The 16,456-nt window shown below is 40.9% G+C and overlaps 1 protein-coding gene across 3 annotated transcripts in view; it reads right to left on the bottom strand.

The window, feature by feature from the left end:
• LOC121609010 (lissencephaly-1 homolog) overlaps window positions 1-16,456 on the bottom strand; it is a 38,710-nt gene that overhangs the window by 8,179 nt on the left and 14,075 nt on the right. For all 3 annotated transcript variants that reach the window (XM_041940508.1, XM_041940510.1, XM_041940509.1), the window contains exons 3-8: window positions 11,191-11,275; window positions 7,361-7,435; window positions 6,871-7,077; window positions 2,680-2,848; window positions 894-996; window positions 559-787 (exon numbers count right to left, since the gene is read on the bottom strand). In XM_041940508.1, the coding sequence (XP_041796442.1) occupies window positions 559-787; window positions 894-996; window positions 2,680-2,848; window positions 6,871-7,077; window positions 7,361-7,435; window positions 11,191-11,275 (868 nt within the window). The remainder of the gene's footprint in view (window positions 1-558; window positions 788-893; window positions 997-2,679; window positions 2,849-6,870; window positions 7,078-7,360; window positions 7,436-11,190; window positions 11,276-16,456) is intronic.

The raw sequence follows: 16,456 nt of genomic DNA, 5'->3' as shown, positions 1-16,456 counted from the left end.
ACTGGTTCAAAACACAGTTTCGTCAGAAGGTAGATAGGCTATGCTATTGCATGGCTGTAACAAACAGAGTAGAAGAAGTAGACATAGTGAGCCGGAAACAAACTCGCCAGTAAACCTCAAAGAAGTAGAGGAAACAAAACCGGCTGCCTTAGTCATTTCCAAAGGAAAACTGGAGAGAGGTCTTCAAGAATTTTTCTACAGTGGAAACAGCCTCTTCTGCCTCCTCTGTTTCCTCTTCTCCTCTCTCCGAATGGCCAGTTAGCACACTTAAACTGATGTGCTACTGGTCCACTGCTCTGCTGTGCCTTCATGATTAATCACACTTAACACCTGAACATTACTCTGAAATCCTCACACTGAACTCTTTAGTATAACTTATTGTAAATGTAAATCTACCGTCAACCCTTGCTTATACATTAACCTATAATGAAGTATGTGGCTGAACAAGAATATACTTTAGTTGGTGTTAACAAAAAGACTTGCGGAGCTGAAGAGAGTTATCTAGAGATATTATCTAGAGATTTTATCTAAACTGTCAAGGTCTGAGAGGTCCTTTACCTCAGAGCCTGTGGCATCTAGGATGACGGGGTAGGCGCTCTCTGGTGCCCAGGAGATGCACTCCACCACATGTTCGTGCTCTCGCAGCTCAGCCTTGCACTCTTTGGAGGCCACGACCCACACACGCACCGTTTGGTCATTGGAGCAGCTAGCAATCAGTGTTCCATCTTGGTTGGGCCGAACCATACGCACCCACTCCCTATGGCCTGTGAAGGTCTTCACACAGTAGCTATGCACAGAAAACAGTAAAGCCTTATCATGTTGGATGTGATCAAACAGAGTATCATACTTAAAGCAACATAATTGTTTTAAGGATGTGTAAAGAGGCTGCGTACCCAGTTGCCACTTCCCACATTTTTATGGTTTTGTCCCTTGAGGCAGAAACAATATGGTCTCCATTGGGCATGATGGCTACGGACGAAACATTGTGGTCATGTCCTGGAAAACAGACAAAAAAGGAGATCTCAAAAAGAGCAAGGAAGCATCATAAAGCTTTCTGAGCAGACCAACTCCACATTTCAGACAGCCACACAAGATCCCTTTAATCTGTCCTCCTTTAAACAGAGGAAGGAATTATAGGAATCAAAATTCAGCAATGACTTTTTTTTTTTTTTTTGAAAATACATCTCTAGCCACCAACAGCGCTAAAAAAATGATGGGTTAGCCAATTAAATGACAAGTCAGGCAGCCAATTTGCCGGGGCTTACTTTGTTCCATGGAGAATAAGAGATGCCTAATTACCTAGATGCTGGGCCATATTTAAGCTGCTAAACAGATGAAGACAACAGTAAGTATACTCTAAAAGGCCAGCTTAACCGTGTGTGTGTGTGTGTGTCTGTGCACATACACATGCCATCAGGCTATAATAATGGGTGGCAGCTACACAAAAAAGTGCTATCTGGTGCTGAAGAGGATAATTAAACTGCTGCCCAAATCGGCACTAATCTACTTCACCAGTTGGCCTTATGTTTTTTTTTTCTAAGATGTGAAAAAATGGAGGAGTGGATGAAAAAAGACTGAGTAGATGAATTAAAAGTGAATTGAAGAGTAAAAAGCAGGATGGAGAGGAAATAGGGGAGGAAAACTAGACAGCAGGCTGTTTAATGGATGGTTTTAGATTGTGATCTCTGCACTTGCATGTTTTTCTGCACAGTGTGAAAACAGCTCGTCTGCTTGAGGAAGTGTGCCAGGAGCTCACACCCTCATTTACAAAAAAAAAAGATTGGCAACCAGTGAAATCTGTTGCTCACTTGCACAAAATGCAGGATTTACAACTCCAGCATTAACTGAAGAATGCCAGAGCATTTCTTGTCTGTGTGCCAAGCAGGCTTATTTATTCCATGGATATTCATCTATGTCTCCTTCACAGTCAGACAATAATGGGCACTTCTAACAGACTTATAAAGAGGAGAACAAAATGAGAAATGCTGAGGCTTCATATTGTTTGGGCTGCTGCTGGTTGGTTGATGGGGGGCCTTCTCACAATTCAAACAAGGGGAAAAAAAATCATTCAAATACTGGTTCTTAAAATCAGCAGAGCCTGAGGGAAGACTACACTGCCATCATTTACTCGGCAATTAGGGTGTAAAAGAGGGGGTGTATGCTGCTGCTTCGGTGATGACATGACCAATGGCATAGCAGATTCTCGTCAAAAAGAATGTAGATAGGCTTTTACAAAAACCTGAACCAATTTGAATGATGGTAAATGATTATATTAAAAGATGAGCTGGATCTATGGTGGGGAGCAGTGTGTGTACTAAGAGAGACAAAATGGCTAAAACAGTCCATTCGTCAGAGCTGGTCATGAATCTCAGCATAAGGGAATTGGAGCAGATTGAGAGTCATCAGATGCATCAAATGTGATAACGAACAGCGTCTGTACCACCTGAGCCCTGCGTACAGTCACAAGCTGCATTCATACAGCAATGATGTGGCAACCATAACAGAACACGTTCACACAGATAACAGTAGCAGCTGTGATGCACAGCTGCAAATTCCTACCACTGCTCATCTCTCAGGTTGCTTTTTTCCCTTTCTTGGTGGTAAAGAAAAAAAGGTGCTAATACAAAGCAAAGTTAGATTTTTTTATATTTATTTTAACACACAGTTTTATGTTCTTACCATGCATGGTCCTGATGCACTCATACAGTTGGAAATCCCACAGCTTGATAGTCATGTCTGCAGAGCAGGATGCTAGCAGTTTGCCGTTCTGGTCAAAAGAGATGTCCTGCACTGAATCTGTGTGGCCCTTCAGTGTGCGTTCAAAATCTCCTGTCTCATAGTCCCACACCTGCAAAAGACAACATATTCATACATTAGCTCTAGAGAAACTGACATATAAGAGAACACACAAACTTTACTAACATGCATAGCCAATACATTTACCTGTATATCACTGAGAAACGCACTTATGCTCTTTATCTCAAACAGAATCCCTTTACAAACCCAAGCAAAGCCCCCAAATGTCACATCATCTGTGGCTCTGCATCACCTCGTTTCTCAGCTGAACAGTTCAGCAGCCAACACAAAGCTGAGAAGAGAGAGCCAAGATGTCCAGAGAAGTCAAATTACAGTCCAAACAATAAGATATGTTGATGGCAGAATGATTAAAATTACTGTACTGCAATGGCATTCGTCTAAGAGCTCATTACATGCCTCAGTTTGCAGACACCACACACTCTTTGTAAATTGAATTACAGAATCTATGGCACATAACTGTTGCTATTGGCAGGGTTGCATGTGCCAAGATGCCGATTAGGGTTACAGTTAGGACTGATAAAAACAGAGAGAGCGTTTATTGCATTGAGTATGGCACTGCCAGTTGGAGTACAGACAGAATATGGAGTGGAACAGCAGTAAGCCTGATTTTCTAGCCTGAGAAAGCTGTTATGTCTCTGGCTTTCAAGCAGACAGACGGTTTGTCACGGAGGGATAAACCCTCCTTGGTCCCCCTCTTGGGGTGGGGGATTTCGGGCAGACGGTGACAGGAGACCCCACCCCCTCACCTCCCCCCTCCCTCTAGTCCTTCTGCCTCCCCAAAGGAAGCTACAGATGGCCACAAGGTACAAAGTGCGGGGGGTGGGGGGTTCTGGGGGTTATCCTGGAGAATATCAATGCAGTTCATGTGTTTGAAGGTATACCAGGTTTAACAGTCTACACACATAAAACAGTATTTAGCAGCAGCATCTGAAGCATGTATAATCCATTTAACTACCTGCAAATCAATGCTGTGTCACCAATGAGTCCTGCTGGTGTGCCTCCAGGGCACTGTTAAAGCAGAAAACTAAAACACTTGCCCCCTTTGGCTTGGATCCATCATTCAAAAAGCAACAATGATAAGACTTTCTTTGTGTATGCCATTTATGAAGCAATCAGTAAGCTGACTCGAAAGCTCTTCGCCCTTGTTTAAATTAGCCTAGCCTCGGGTTGACATGTCTGAGTAAGCACAGCACAACACCCAGCACCTACTGATTTACATACTGTGAAAGGTTAGAGCTGAACTCAAGGTAACATCTTGTCATGCAAAAATCTGCCACATTGGCAGAAGAGAGAGGATGAGGACAGAAGGAGGGGGAGGATGAGGACCAGAGATTGGCAAAATTAAAGGAGTAAGGGACAACACCAACGACAACTTTGTCACTGGTGATTGGGCAACACCTGAGAAGGTTATTATGTATATGTGACAGGGTGGACGTGAGTGCTCACTGGGGGTGGAGAGGTGGAGCAATTGTAAGGTGGTCTTGCTTCAAATTGCTTCAACAGGCGCCGTGATGCACTGACCTGATATCAGCAACCCCATGTGTGGTGCTTTCAGGGACTGCTTAAAAATCATGCACATTTTACGGGATTTTCTTTATTGCTGGAGAAAAGTACTTGCATTTATGTATTTATGAATGCCTCGCAGGCCACATCAAATGGTGTCACGGGCCGTATACCTGAGTTTAGCTGAGCTTTCCAGGTAGATCCTAGCTACCGCTACAACTTCTGTGTTGTCTGAAAACTGACACCCCTCCTCTCAACAAGAAATAGTTTAACATGAGCACAATATCAGACTGCATGAATGAAATTAAACTAAACAGCAGTTCAGTCTGATCATCAGGCTAGGTAGGCGGTGGAAAGCTGATGCACCTTTCAGTCAGTGACAGAGAAAAAGGAGCACAAGGTCTACTCCCCAGTTAAAAATTTAACAGAGCTGTTCAGAAGGAGAAAAGTAGGACACAGGGGGAGTGAGGCCAGGCCACTGAGAAACAAGGCAGCCAGAAGAAGAGGTGCAAGAAAGCAGGGCTGAATTTTAGATTTCCTCCTGAGGGATGGATGGCTCTGATGGTGGGCAGTCATGGTGGGGCTGTTGATGCTTTAAGTGGAAGATAAAGAGGCAGAATGCTGGGAGGTGGGGATGGAAAGGAAGAAGTTGCCAAAACAGAGAGAGGAATCCCTACTGGGTGGGTGTAGCTGAGGAGATGTACATGTGTCTCTTATTGTCTCATGAATAAAATATGCAGAACAAACAGCTCAACAGAGTATTGGCATTGTGCAGCGAGGCAAGGGAGGGATTCTACTGCAAAAATAGCCCAGAGACAGACCATGGAGTTTATATATGGAATCCAGGGATACACAGACAATAGAGAGAGAGACAGAGAGTGTAATCCTGGGCGTGTCTTGAAGGGAGTTATTACAGTGGAGGCAATGCTCAAGAGCGAGGCATAATAAATGGAAAGGAGGAGAAGAGCACTATTCAACAGACTGAGAAAAAGCTGTGTGCAGTAGAGCTGCTACCAAGCTGGCACTAAACATTTAAAAAACAAAACACCTGAATCTTATTATTTTAATGTGGGAAGGACATGCCCAAACAAACACCTCAAACTACATCCAGTGCATCTTGTTTTTTAGTTGGCCAACATCCAAAGATGAACTAAGGAAGCTCCAAAATCACACGACAGATAAATCTTCATGAAGTATTTTTGTCTGCTTCAGTCCAAACATCTTAAACGTAAACATTAGCATACTCAAATAATACCCATACAGAGCCACAGCTGTGCTATCAGTGCAAGCTGGGCGTGTGCAGCTGGAAGGCATCATGCACTGAATAATGGTTCGTAGAAATTGTTTCTCAGCCGCTATTAGGTTACATTTAAATTGTATTTTCTTTTAAAACAGGTTATTATGGCTAACTCTTAAGATATACTGTAAACCTTGTCTTATGTAACTACTCTACGTGCTGTACACTAAAGCTCTATTTATACTTAATTTATAGAGTCATGTGACAATATGTGGGCTGACAGTATTGTATTTAAAGTTCAGTTGCTGCTATAACAACTAGATATTCAGCACTGTGAGTTTTGTTTATATCTCCTGGAAGAAATGGCAGTGCACGTTGTATTAATACAGAAAAGATGAAACAGAGGGAGAAGGTGGTCAGTTAATCCTCTAAGTAGAAAATTGGAGATTCAAGGAAAAATGCACTCTTCAATTTATCGGGGAATGAGGGGAAACTGAAAGAAATGCATTTATGTCAGTTTTCCCTGCTAACTATTTTGACAACTCTATGTATCCATCACCAGGGTATTCGACCCAGTCTACCAGATGTATATACGAGATTTACCATCATCATCTGTATTTTCATCATTTAAATTGGTTAATGAATTATCTCATTCTAGAGCCAGCTCTGCAACATAGGATGGCCACTGAGATCTTAGTTTGTCAACAACACTGTTGTCTTATCATTTATGTCTGACAACATGTTAGCTGACAGTATTTTTGGTGAATTATACATTGGTCATTTGCAAATAAATAAATAGAAACATCATCCTTATTCTGTAATTTGTTTATTTGTACTTTATTTGAGCAACTTCAATCCACAGTGAATAATATTCTAAAAACGAAAAACGTCATAAGCATGGCAGCTTTTCATCCCCAGACAAGTAAAATGTCTCATGGTCATCGTAAGACTTATAAAGGTTACCATGGCTTTGGAAAAGCTTGAAATGTACTGAGATGTGTATGTACATAAAGTATATACAGGACATGGTTGTGTTGAACTGGAAACAAACATTAGTTGATGCACACAACAGATCAGAGTGATCTGATAATGTGCAAACCTGCAGGTTTTTAGAGACTTCAGCAGCAATTCTGCTGATGTGCACACCTTCAGCCCAAAGACGATAAACTACTAGGTGAAACCACCTGATGCAGTTTTTATTTGAAAACGGTTAAGAAAACCCTCAAAAACAGCTGTATCACCAAGAGGTGCAAGGTGAGCTCTGCAACAAATCCACTGTCGACCCACCTTTCCCACCATCCAGCAGGACTGACCTTTATTGTTGCGTCCTCAGAAGCCGACACCATGACATTGAAGACTGGGTGGAAGATGACGCGGGTGACTGGACTGCGGTGGCCACTCAGCGCATACCTTTCTGGTGGGCGTGGGATCCACTCTTTGGGGTCACGTTTCTGACTTACGGGCCCACCCAGTGTGATCTCCTCCTTAGCTTCATTCAGTTTGGATTCAAGTTCCATCACCTGTTTACAGGTACAAGTTAAGAATGTAGAGAATGTAGAATATGTACACATTTAGACAATTACACTGAAGAGGGAAAACAAAGAACAGGCTATTAATTGTGCTAAGTTTGCTGGAGTCTGTTTTAAACTAATTATTATATATCAAGACTTCGACAATCGATGCCTTTGATTCCTTGGTAGACTTCGCCTCAGTGTTACCAGTGGATTCAGGAGTAATGTCATGAACCATTCACAAGACTACAATCCCCACAAGCATTCTTAGAGGAGGAAAAACCCCACAAACCTTCTTTTGTAATCTGATGACTGAGGTCCATTTCTTTTCCAAAAGGCCGGCGTACTTCTTATCCAATTCTTCATTCTGTGGAGGGAGGAATTGAAAAGAAAAAAAAAAAAAGGATATCAGGCAAAAATGCAAAGAAAGCCAATCAAAGTCATGGGCTCAGCATAATCTGTGAGGCCTGTGGGAGGGGGGCCAGCTGGGGTAGCATGCTGAGGTCTTTGGCTATAGTAAGAAAGAACAGGGAATTATTTACACACCCCTCACAGGCCAACAGTGACTGCCAGACACTGCCAACCTACTGTACAACACACACACAAACACATACATACTACACACACAAACACACATCCTAGTCCTAATTCTTCTCACACAGGCTAATCTCCTCCAGACAAGAAAGGCTTATGAAGCTTACAGCCACACACCCGGTACTGGAAGCAGCGGTGGACGTTAACTTGTGGCAGTCCTGGCAGACGGAAGCCTGATTCCACCTGCAGGCTAATACCAGGAGCTGGCCACTACCTTTTACATAACAGACTTCATGGCACATACAGTCTGTTTCTTACTGCCAAGAAAGGAACAAAATAGTGTGGTGGGATGTTTTCTGTCACTTCATACAGACTAAAAATAAAACTAAGGCAGCAAATAATCATTATTTTCATGATCAATTAACCTAAGAATTATTTTCTCTTTTAACAGAGTAATCATCTGGTCCACAGAAATGTCCGAAAACTGTAATATACTAATTGTTTCAGATGTCAATACACAAGCAAAAAGAAAAAAAAGTGGAGAGTAAAGCTTTGTTTTGTTAGTATAATTCTATACCCCAAACTCAACCGTTTTGGTGCCACTGTGTGTAATGATGCCTTGAGGCTGTTACTAACTATCAAAGCATCAAAAACCCACACTGACAGCCACGAGTGTCAGTGAGGGAGAAAATTAGCGTTGCGTTCCAATTTCACAGCGTGCTCCTTAGCCTTGGCTGGAAACAAAAACAGACATTCTAGAGGTGTGGAGAGTTGCAGGCATCACCATCGGCTGTATTTAACACAGCTCAATGACAAGAGGTGATTCTCCTCAGGCTAATAATGTGAGGTGTATAAAAACACAAAGACGTGAACTGAGGCACTGCAGAGAAATGGAGGAGAAAGAAAACAAGGAGGGAGAGCAGGGAAGCCAGCATGGACAAGTCTGCCATCATCTAATCTGCCATCTGCCTGGAGCCTCTGCCCATCTCTCTCTCTCTCTATCTCACACACACACACACACACACACACACACACACACACACACACACACACACACACACACACACACACACACACACAGTGCCAGACTTCACCGCAGCCTGCCCGTCTCTTGACAGTGGGTAGTATGCGGGCGCACGTGTGTGTGTGTGTACATGCAGGTATGTACATTTTTTAAAAGGCAAACAGAAAAACTAAAGCTTGACCCTTATTAATTATTCCTACTACTATGAAAACCTGCTAGTGCACACCGTCTCGCATAGCATTAACTTAAACTGTTACTCAAGTGTGGCTACTTGAGCCAAGTAGCCAAGAAAAAACCAACTAAATTCACTATAAATGAAATCTAACCACATTTATCAGGCATTAAAAATGCCTTGATAATCAAAGTCTGACATTTTGGCCCCGGGGAAATTGTGCTAAAAATACTTTGTTGGTTTGTTTAGCATGGTGCTGCCAAGTTGTGTGTGTGGCTGAGCACTAATACCCAACAGGGTGCACCTATCCCTCCGTGCCATTCATCTATTATTCAGCCTGATTCCATAGGGCTGCCACAGAGAAAATGTCTGGAAGACGAGCGAATAAAGGCACAGAGGAGAAGGGGGTGGGGTGTTATGTGAAAGCAAGGTGGAAGAAGTGGTGCTCCAGAAAGGCAGAGGAAAAAGAGTGAGATGAAAAAGAGTCTTCGATGAAAAGAAGATGAATCAGAAATAACATTAGAAGCAGTATGAGTTAAAATGAACCCTGAAGCTCTAGAAACCTTCGAAGGAATCAACTTTTTAGGAGCACAATTTGTTAAAATACTTAACATTCCCACATCTATGCTTTGACTTTCGATGGGTGCAGACAAAGGAACATTTTCATTCACATTTTGACTCTTTACTACAGAACATTATAAATTAAATCTTACAATGATTCTGAGGTTAAGTGCTGACTTCCATCTTTAAGGGTGATTGAAGGCATGCAACATTTTAAGACAATGGGACAATGACGTTTAATATTGAAAACAAGACAATGAAGGAGTTTCATATGGCTTTACAGTGAAATGTTCAGTAGTGTGACCTCAATCTGACTGAGCAAGTGTTTCAGAAACTAAAAATCATATTGAAACCTAAAAACCACCACAACCAGCAAAAAGTAGACATGGTGGAGCATCACAACGGTCTGTCAGTGTCTGCACAGAACAGATAGCTATTGACTGCAAAGGATTAATATTAATTATTAAAATAATAATTTAATTTATTACTTTTTACCAGATGTGGGTGTAATCTGCCTTAAAATTAAAGTTAATGCTGCCACATCAACTTCATAGCCATTGTTTCATTTCAAATCCAATGTTCAGGAGCCCAAAACAACAAAAATGCTATTCTGCTAGGTATACAATGTTTATTTGATTTCTTTTATGGATTATACGCTGCAAAAATGGTGGAAAAGGAAAATTCAGAGTTAGGGACAAAAAGAAGAGCAAACGTACAAAAGGACAAATGAGAGGAACATGGCCCAGATGCAGTGTGAAGTGAGGCTGAAGGCAAAACAGAATGAGGCTGCATTTGGGTATTATGCAAACAATTCAAGAAGGGAGGGAAAATACACTTAGTGGCCACTTCATTAGGTACACCTGAACAATCTATTGGAATTCAATACAATAGCTCTGCCATAAATTCTACCTTTATGAAGTTTATAATGATCAGTTTTTGTTGAAGTGTTCGAAAATGTGTAAATTGTCAATTGTGTTTATCATTAAGCTCATAGTTGAAGCTGCAGTTGGCAACATTGGAGAAACCAGTAAGAGTCAACTAGATTTTGAAAGTATCTAAACCAAAAAACCCCATCCTTTCCCTTCAGACCCCCCTCCAAAGCCACTTCACTGTAACACTTGAACATGCACTACCTGACTGGGGAGAGGAGGAGTGATGGTTCTTTAAATAATGAATGAAAGAATATTTTCACATCTGACACTGTGAATTCAGGATTTATTTGGACCAAACCAGGGTTGGTAATGGAACCGTGGAAAGACTAACCAAAAGGGTTTTGATGAATTGCATTTTGTTTCTGTCGAGTTTAGTGTGAATTACAATGAGTTTCTAAGGCAATTAAGATCGTCTTAATTCAGTGAAAGAGAGAAACTTATTTTTCTGTAGTTCGAACCAAGGCTGCACAACTCCTTACTGCTTCTAACACTGCCAAGCACATTACAGATTCACACTTTCAATTTTTTTTACCTTACACAATAAAAGCCCCTGCATTTGTAGTGGATTGCATTAGATTTTACAGTTGTGCCTAATAAAAGTGGCCACTGAGTGTATTTTGACAAATTTCATATATCAAAAAGTAAAGCAAATATGTTTAAAAAAATATATACACATCACAATGGAAGTGAATAAAAGCTTTTCTCAAGATTAGTTAGCATGAGCATGTAGCACAGACCCAGAATCAGACAGATCAACATAATTGGGTGCAGGTGCTCCCGGTCACACTTGGGAACATGTTGACTAAAATGACAAATGAAGTGGAAATCAAGGCACATTGTTTGTATAAATTGGTCTGATTGGCTGTGCGGATGTATGTGTCCACCCTTAATCTACTCACATTATCTAATTCCGCCTCCTTCTTGAAAGTGGAATATGCCTCTTCATATCCATTGGAACGTAGATAATCGGCTATCGCTCGATTTCTGAAACAGACAAAGAGGACCCATAATTAGTTCTCCTGATCAGCAGACAAGATAGTTGTTTAAGTGCCACGGGACACAACGTGATTAATGGAGTTGTATTCACCACTGTAAAACAAAGACAGAAAATAAGCATGTGCAGGAAAACGTGTCAGACAAAGATGTACATTTTACATGCTTTTCACACATTCAGACTGTTATCACGCATCTAGCTATATAATAAAAATGCTTGCCATGCATAAAAGCAGTTTAACACGTAGAACTACCTATAACAATACACACAGACAGTCTCCTACTCTCTCACATACACACAAAACCTTCTCCGCCCATTTGACACAAATCGAGAACACATCTGTCTGCCTTCTTTAATGAGCTCTTGTTGCTGTGGGCAAATAATGGGAAGGATGACTCCCCATGGTGTTGATATGGGGAAAATGAGAGTCAGTGTACATCCCACCATCACCAACATATACACAGAGAGGAAAGGCAGACAAGTCACAGAGAAGCATCTGGACACTTCTGTTTTACTCCAGGTCATCTATTTTTCATGCATAAATTTTAGACAAACACAAGTAGCTATTCAAAGACACCAACCAGATCTTTAAGGGAGCTGACACAAAGACGGTGGAGATGGTAGCAGAGGTGTGTAGCTGTCTTATTAGTTCAAATATGTGAAGAGAGATGTCCAGATAGACTATGACCAATAGACTACACAGGCAGAGCTGAAAGTGAGGAGAAAGGAGGCCACCCATACACTTACAACACATACATACACAGCCAACATACACACTCACACATGCACAGGTTTAGTTTATGACTGTAGCCTCAGCAGCAGTTCAATATACCCCAAGTTATTAATTAGCTTTAAGTCAGTTAGTCTCAATGGTTCAGGCTTTTATTCTCCATCTAATTACATTCTCATGAGGGTGCAGAAAAGTAATTTATTTGACTTCCTTTTTTTATCCAAAATGTTCCACTTAGCGTATGTACAGTTCACACAATCTTGTAATTATATTCTAAGCAGAGGAAAGCAATGCTTTCATTCAGGGCTGGGCAATATTAGTCAAACGTCGAACTCTTCAGGCTGTGCTAACCTGATTAGCATGGTTCAGGTAATATTCAACAAAAGGCAAACTACTAAAGCTCCCCAGGTGGACCTCAAACTTTACGAATTTTTGTTCTGCATATTTCAAGACACAAAATGTGATTATACTGTATTTGATAAAAATGCTCATGTAAAGTAATCCTGAAAAGGAAACTTAATTCTTTTACAATATTCACAGGGAGGGAGTACTGTTTGGTCTGTAAAAACAGCTGTACAATGTCTTCTTGACACTGAAGCTTTGGAGTCTGACCAATAATAAGGACTAAAAGTCAGGATTTCTTGCTGCTGCTGAAATGCTTGACCATTCATTTCTTTCCTAAATCCATCTATTTTGAGTCCCCCACCTTTATCAACATACAATGATAAATCACCCCTTCATGAAAAAAGTATAACCCTGTAGTTTCAACGACCAAACAACTCATGTGAACACTGGCTTGGTTTTGGATTTGTTTTTCTTCTTACTCTTCTAGTTATGCACTCAGTATGGCTATTGCACTCCAGACTTTGCAAAAACAGACTTTAAAAAGACAAGAAAACGACATGAAGATACACAGACACTGAATTCATGAATAGCTGATAAAAATGCTATTTTTCCTCTAATGGTAATACAATATTTCCTAGATTTCAGCCCTCCTGTGTTTGCACATAGCAAACCCCACCATTAATGCCAGGAGACGCTAGACAGGCTGTCAGGCAGGCAAGGCTTTGAGGTGCCAATATGAAGGGGGGGGGGGTACAATCTGTCAGCCCAGCCTGTGCCCCCTGCGCCCTCTCGGTCAGTGTTGAGCACTGAAACCCTCGTCTGCCTCTGCCCACCTGATTCCCCATGACAACAGGAGCAGGCCTTATTACAGCTCAAGGTTAGCAGGAGGTGATCTACTCCTCTGACAGTCTGCCTGCCGTAAGTCTAGAAAACTAGAGGGGAGGGCCAGGGTGTGCTAGTATGTCTGAGAAAGTGTATAAGCAGCTGAGGGAAGCTGCAGGTGAGGCACACAGGACAATTTGATGTGGTGTAGTGTGGGTGTGTCAGTGGAGTGTGAGAAGGTGTGTTTCCAACAACCCACCAACTCCATGTCACACTAGCCATTTATAGTCTAATTCAGAGGATGGGAGTATCAGGAAGACTCACTCTGTGCTGCTAATACTAAAACGATTGTTTGAAAGTATGGGATGGCTCTGCATCAACCAAATCTTTAGAAAGTGAAAAAGGAACAAAATCAGCAATTTGACAAATCATGTGTAGCTCTATGGAGAATACAAGCAAATTGGGACTTGTTCAACTCTATTTTAGTCTCCTTTCAGTCACATATGAAACAGGTGGCCAATAACAGTGTAATATGCATTTATAATAGTAGGGTTGAGAACAGCCTGTAACCACAAAGGAAAGAGTGAGACAAAAAAAAAAGAAAATACTCAGCAATACAATCATACGACAGAGCAATATTAGAGTAATGCAAAAGAGAGCACATGGTAGTAGACAAAAAACACTTTGATATAAGGTTTATGCTTCACTTTCTATGTTTCTATGGTGCTGTATGCAAACCACACAGCAGAGCAGTGTTTATGTAGCTCCAGGGACTGAGCTGGTAATCATGAATCATATCCAATGTGTTTTGAGTATTTTTGCATGTTGTAAGAACAATAGAGCACACACCATATCATTAGCACGAAACAGCTCAGCTACACAGCAAAAGAAGTGAACAAAATCAGGGAAAATATTTATATTCACCTCCTCCTGTTTCTGTTTTTCAGTGCATACTGTTTCAAATAGATGCACTTAAAAGCATTGCTAAGCAGCAGTGTGCAATATTGTTAGAGCAGACAGCTGTCAAAGAGCCTCAGTCCTGACATGAAGACAAGGTCCCCATTGCTCTCCTGGCCCCCCCATATGTGTCAAAAATAAATAAATAAAAACAAGCCACATAACAACATGCAGTTTTGAACATGTCCAGAGCCCAAAACATTGTGGGGAAAGGGGAAGAAAATGAGGGAAAAGATGTGTACTAATGTCGACAGAAGGAGAGCAAACTGGCTGGTTTCCATGGTTACTAGCAGCCCACAGCTAGATGACGTGATGAGGAGATAGTGATAAAGAGGGAAGGGCGAGTACGTGGACAGAGAGGACAGACAGTAGAGGGGGTAAAGAACAATAGAAAGCCTTTCAAGCCCATATTGTAGCTATAAACTTGCTTATTTCAGTGAGATCAAGAGGCGTTCTTTGTGAGGACATCATTACCGAAAACAGTACAAATCACAATTCAAAATCTCCAACAGTAATGCCTTTTTAAAAGCGCAAGTAATCTTGTGTCATTCAGTAATAATTAGGGGTTCTCACATAGGTTATATTAATGTTGCGGTCAGTCAGACCTGGTACAGAGCTGCTCTCTCACAGACTACAAACCCTTAACAGAGGGAAAGAGAAAGAGCAGCCAGTGACACAGAGAGGGAGAGATGCATGACCTCATCCTTCCAAGAGAGGTGAGTCGGCCACCCAGCATGTCTGCCAGTGACATCACTTCCTGCTGCATGATCATTCACTTTCATGTCAATTAAGAGATCAGCAACACTTTTTAAAAAAGGCCTCCACCTTTTCCTAGATTTCAATACATTCTGTGTATATAATACAAATGTGATCATTTTTAGTAACTAAAACAGTTAACTATGCAAAGCTGTTTGAAATGTGCTGCATAATACGTCAAGCGCATCTCAAATAGTGCAAAAACAGGATAAGCTGTACCTAGTGGTGGCTGGGCCATTCTGTTTCAATGATAATTGGATTATGATCCAACATTAACCCATGTTTGTGCTTTTTTGGCATGACTAACCGCACAGTTGAGCCACACTCGAATAATACTGCAAGTTCAAATGAACATTTTTCTGTAATAGTGATTTAATGGTAGGGGTAGGTGATATACCAGTTTCATCACCTGTGTTACCTCGCGCCATGACATGGATTTTGCAATACAGTCATTACCAGAATAAAAGTTTCAGCATATGAAAAATAATGTGTCTTAATACGGCTATACTCATAGAACTGGAGTCACACTAACTAACTACTATTTTCCTCGCAATAACACTGACTTCAGTAACACCAAGATGTGAAATTAACATTATGAGCAATGCATGCTAATTTCTCAGTTGTTGGCTTCAAGAACACAAAAAGATTCCCAACTTCCCAACTGACATGCAAACAAAAAATTGCTTTGATGTAGTAACAATCATTTCCAATGTATCAATGCATATTTTTCATAAGACAATTATATAGTGTAAAAAATGTGAAAAATAATGATACATGTCAGTGACAGCTGAATTATCTTTGCCTAGGCCTGAATCTCATACAATGCTCATACAGTTGAATGGCCAATAATTACTGAGCCTCAGACTTACAAAGCCAAGACATGAGTCATAGGCCAGACAACATATGAACCTGTTGAATCGGTATGGCAATTTACCTAAGCCAGAAATTTGGAGTTGATGGTAAGTCGAAAAAACAAAAAACAAACCCAAAACAGAACAAAAAAAAAAAACACTAGGGTGAGCATTTTTCAAGCTTGACATCTGAAAGAACTATGTCAGTTTGTCATTAACAGCAGGAGAAATACCAGCTACATAATCATCAGGTACATCAAGCCTCATCTCGCATGTCCAGGACAGTCAAATGATTGTCAGATGGGTAGAAAAAATTTCATTTATTAACTAACATTTGTAAAACATAAACTACTACTTCTACTGCAAGGTGCAATGTGTCCAAGTAACAAGAAACATATATTTAGCTAAGCATAAAGTATGTAAAGCGAAAAGGGAGGCCCATAGGGAGCTAAAAAAGTTAAGCTTATTCTTCTTATTCTAAACAGCTGAGTACTGAACAGCTGATAACTTCTTAAGGAGAACTTGCTAGCAGAAACATACCACAAAAGTCATATGACAGGGTTGCATAACAGTCCAATTACAGTTGGATCTCCATGAAAAATGTAACCAATCAATAATTTCTCTTGCTTGACTGATGAGGAAGAGCCCAAGCTGCTGGTTACTGGAGAAATTAAGCATATGACTAGCAGACAATCGCAACCTAGATTAAC

This window comes from Chelmon rostratus, chromosome 7 (assembly GCF_017976325.1).
Source record: "Chelmon rostratus isolate fCheRos1 chromosome 7, fCheRos1.pri, whole genome shotgun sequence".
Taxonomy (NCBI): Eukaryota; Metazoa; Chordata; class Actinopteri; order Chaetodontiformes; family Chaetodontidae; genus Chelmon; species Chelmon rostratus.
This window is presented reverse-complemented; position numbering and strand designations above follow the sequence as displayed.